Consider the following 4737-nt stretch of genomic DNA (forward strand, 5'->3'; position numbering starts at 1 on the left):
AAGAAAACTTTATCATGGTTTTTTTCCACATTTTCCTCACAAAGAGAACATGGTTAAAAATGGATCAACCCAGGAAAGAGCTTTCCATGTGACCCTCTGTCTCTCTGACTCCTGGCAAATTTATTACATTAAAAAAAATCACTCAGCTACAGTTTTAGGGAATTAAACACATTTAATTCAACACAACTGGACATTTTTTCAACTCATCTACATGTTTTTCTATTTTGCTTGACTGATTGATTTTTTACTGTTTGCTGTACCTGCTAAGCTCTGGTACAATGAAAATGTTATAAAAATCTTGCTGGAAGTTGTGAAAATGTGATTTTTGAGCTTGTCCCCTGTAAGAGTTCTGAATGGTGTTAAAGTGATTGATGTGCTCAAAAAATACCAGAACGTTTGATCAACAAAGTTAAAAACCAAAATTCTTGAAGTCTATTTTTTCCCATTTCTAAAACCATTCAACCCAATTCTAATTGTGAATTGTATAAGAGGAAAAAATAGATGTTGAATTGTTTCAAAGCACCACTTTCTGATTTTATGTTGCACAGTTTGCTCTCAGTGAAAGATCTGCTTCCTCCCAGAGAGGCAGCAGATCTTAGAGAAACTTTGTTCTTTCCCACAACCTTTGGAGAGATTTAGCTTTTGTTTTAGACTAACTGCTATGAAATAAATGCTTTTCTAGTATAACTTTACATTTTTGCCTCATTCTGGATCTTCCTCCTCAGACAGTGTTTCCCCCACAGATTGAAACCACTCCCGGTGTTTATATTTTAAAGTTATTGTACTTTAATATTAACTCAGTCCAGATTTTCTGCCAAGTATAAATGAGACACATTTCTGCTAATATTCTATTTATGAACAAAATCAGTGTTTTGGATTAGTGATAAAATATCAGCAATACCAAATGTTTCTTTTTTAATATAATTTTATTTTATGTGGCATCAAAGTATTTTCACAATGATTTAAATTTAATCCTGTGATGGGAATTATCTATAAAAATAAAAAAACAGAAGAAAATCCAACAAAAGCCTGGTGTTTACTATTTAAAGGTACTAGAAGGATAAAATAAAATATCATTTTATGATTAATAAAATAAATTTCAGTTTTATAACATTTCTATTACATTTATTTTACCTGATATGTATTTTTGTTGGTCCTTCACTGCTGTTCACATCATATTTCATTTATTTCAGTCCATCATAAGTTACTTAAAGGGCTTCAGTATCTGCAGTGAAATAAAATTTATCACAACCAAATTATTTCATCTTATTTTTATATTTTCCTTCTTTTGTTGAGCTGTGGGAGTTTTGCCCTGAGCTCAGACTGTCAGGCAGAACTGATGCTCCACCTGTTCAGATTGAAGGGGTTGATTCATTTCTCCTCCATCCTTTCTCTCTCTCTCTCTCCTCCATCCTTTCTCTCCTCCATCTTTCTCTCTCTCCCCCTCCATCCTTTCTCTCTCTCCTCCTCCATCCATTCTCTGTCTCTCCTCCATCCTTCCCCTCCTTCTCCTCTCTTTCCTGCTGACAGTGATGCTCGTAGTCCATCTTTCCTCCCAGCTCCGTTCCTGCCAGCTGCTTGTTGAAAGCTTCGTCCGTTTCTCGGCTTGTTCTGGACTGAAATGGTTCCTCTAGTCTCCAACCTCACCTGCACAGGGAGGATGTTGAGTTTATCATTTTAGAGGGGAAAGAATCATTTTTACTCCTAAAACTGTTCGAAGATAACATGTTATTGTTGGTGACCTTTCCTGAAGATGACGTTTCCCATGTTGCCATGTTGCCGTGGGAGTTGGCTCTCCTTCATGGCGTTAAAGGTGCTCGCTGCTGCCACCTGCTGCACCTGAGCGTCCGTCAGGCTGAAGCCGATGAAGCTGCAGATCTGCTGGATTCCTGCGCTGAGATCCTGCAGGACAGAAAACATCGTCTGAGAGCAGATTTCCACTTCAGCCTCCGGACTGAGAGGTTGAGGAATCAGAGGCCTGACCTGCTTCAGGTCCTCAAAGGTCACCACCAGGACGTTGGGGTCGCCCATCCTCTGGTTCCAGGCCAAGGCGTGGTCAGAGTACGAGCCCCAGGCAACTGCACACAAATATCAGTTATTCATGGTTTGTATGGGCGTCTTTTATAACTGGTTATATGACCCGACAACCAGAGAAACCATTAACATGAGGGCTTATTTTAAAGGTTTGACCCAGATATCAAATTAATCATCAGACTGATTGATGCTTGAACAGTTTATTATATTATCTTGATGCCATAAAATGGACCAGAACTCTCCACAGTAATCCTGCTGACTCAGCTGTATTTACTGTCCATTAGCAGCTTTAATAAACAGCAAAAGTCACCTGATGACGTTCAGGCTGCAAGAATCTATAATATAAATCATTAATTTACATGGAAACATATAAAATCCCTCTGAGTGTTTCTGCAAAGCTTCTGAGTAAAGCTGGACAATAACATGTTAAATTTACTGGAGTAACTTCTTAATAATTATATATTTCTATCAGTAGTTTTACTGCACTAGACTTTTATTCAAAGTAAAACTGCTTTTACTTCAGTAACTTTCTCCTCCTCTACTTTTTATCCCTGAATGAAGAACAAACCTGTTCAACAGAAAATCCAGATCTGATGTTATTTTATATCAGTGACTCAGTAAACAGCAGATTTTGTCTCTGGAAGAAGGTTTTCTATAAACGCCTCCTAATTTAACTCAGCAGGAAGTTCAGTCCAAACCTCTGACTGCTGGTCAACATTATAATAACACATTATTTACTGTAGGGATTTATATCTGCACATAGCTTCAAGCCTAAGACAAACAGATCTAAATAAAATGATTTATACTTTAACTATCATTCTGTTGTGGAAATTAGATTTAATGATTCCATGAAAAAACTGAAAAATGCCTAAAACCTGCTCAATTAGATCTATTTTTCAAACTTCAGTTGTTTTTTCGTTATTAGTCAGTTTTTAAAATCCTCAGTGGAAAGTCCAGAGAGCTGCAGGCTACAGACACCAGACCTCCTGAATTGGTGCCACATGTTTCATGTTTTGTACAACATAAAACACATTTAGTTTCTTCTGCTCATGTTCCTCCAGTTCGTAAATCTTCTCTCTCTACAGCCTGATGTTCCCTCTCACCTTCTCCTTTCATAAACTGGGAGAAGAAGGAATCCCACTCCACAGACGGCAGAACCAGGTTGTTGTTGCAGAAATCATAGTAGCCTTAAAACCCAGATTAGTTTGTTTTCTCTGCAGCAGGTGACAGAAACTATCTGGGTTAGTTAAAGTTTGGACACAGTTACCAGCTTCACCAGCACAGTTTGACCTTTCACCTCCTGTCTGAACCGGGTCACCTGTCTGGTTGCTTGTTAACATCTAAAGGAAACATTCTGACAGGAACTTTTTCTGATTTTAACACCTTCAGAACTTCTGGCCCAAAGAACTCGATCAGCAGGGGCATCCTGGACTCATTCTTCATCTGGGTGGCCTCTGACCTGAGTGAAGTTTTTAACACCCATTTTGTCTGATTTGAAGAAGGTGGGGGGGGGACTTCACTCAGGTCCTGTAATGACATGGTTCCCCCCCCAGGGGGCGCCCAACAGTTTGGGAACTTCTGCATTAGATTAACAGTAAATACAAAAATACTTCCTACTTTAAAAGGTTTGTTAGGGCTTTCTGTATGTTTTATGTTGATATATTTTATGATTTAATTGTTCAGTGGTCATTAATGCACCAGACACAGACCTGCAGCCCAGGGGCGGTTCTATACAGGGGGCCAACAGGGGACCAAAGAAGTTATTCTAAATAAATGTCTAATGTTAAAACTCAGTGGTGGATTGTTTTAACCTTCACAATTTTACTTTAACAATGAATTAAAAATTGTAGTGCTGAACTTTTAGCTGCTGTATGGAGAGAGGATCAGATAACTTTTATACTTTTAGTTGTCTGAGGAAACATTTTGAATTTTAAATCAGGTCTTATGATCAGTTACTCAGTGGATTACCAAATACTTTTTACACGTGCTTAATTAAACATATTTAAAGTATACTACTCTGATTGGAGTACAGTTTTGAGAAACTAACCGACCTCTATGTATGAACGATTGCTCTATGGATCACTTTTTAAAGACAAAACACAGCCATAAAACATCGTCTACCACTGCAGTGGACGTCCCTTATTCTGATTTCTGAAAGGTTTCCAACCCTACAGCCACTACATCTAATCAAATTACATGAAATATTTTAGTTTTCTTTAAAAATCTAATAACTATTTGTATATGCTTAATATCCAAATTCTTCCTCATAATATCTAATAAATTAACATTTTCATTAATTCTTTGAAACTCTCTCCTCATGTATCTTCTCTCTTTTTCATATTTATGACATTCTGATACAACATCTGTTGTTTCATATTTTCCAGTGATCACATTTGCCAGTATTGTGCTTTTGAATTTTAAAGTGTATAATTAAATCCTGTCTGTCCAAATTTCAACTTTGTTATCAGTTTTTCCTTCTTTTTTCTTTCTCCTACAATCTTTTAAATTTTATAAAATTGTCTTCCTGTTTTCCTTCATCCCACCTTTTTTGCTGTTCTTTCATCAGTTTGTCTAGAACAAAACTCTTTTAATCAGATTTACTTGTTTTAGCTGTAAAACTAGAAAAATATGCAGATCTTTGCTTTTCAACAAAATACAAACATGTTATTTTGAATGTAGAGTCATAAACATGAATTTTTACAA

The 4737-nt window shown here is 36.8% G+C and overlaps 1 protein-coding gene across 1 annotated transcript; it reads right to left on the reverse strand.

Annotated features, from left to right (window-relative positions):
* Nucleotides 1–1630: 1630 nt before the first annotated feature.
* On the reverse strand, nucleotides 1631–3257 carry LOC103133332 (sulfotransferase 6B1-like). The gene is made up of 4 exons (XM_016667862.1): nucleotides 3138–3257; nucleotides 1984–2078; nucleotides 1743–1902; nucleotides 1631–1647 (listed from the first exon to the last, which is right to left on the reverse strand). Exons 1-4 carry the CDS (start codon nucleotides 3148–3150, stop codon nucleotides 1631–1633), a joined length of 285 nt encoding a protein of 94 aa, XP_016523348.1. The 5' UTR covers nucleotides 3151–3257.
* Nucleotides 3258–4737: the final 1480 nt, after the last annotated feature.

This window comes from Poecilia formosa, unplaced genomic scaffold (genome assembly GCF_000485575.1).
Source record: "Poecilia formosa unplaced genomic scaffold, Poecilia_formosa-5.1.2 Scaffold2632, whole genome shotgun sequence".
Lineage (NCBI taxonomy): Eukaryota > Metazoa > Chordata > Actinopteri > Cyprinodontiformes > Poeciliidae > Poecilia > Poecilia formosa.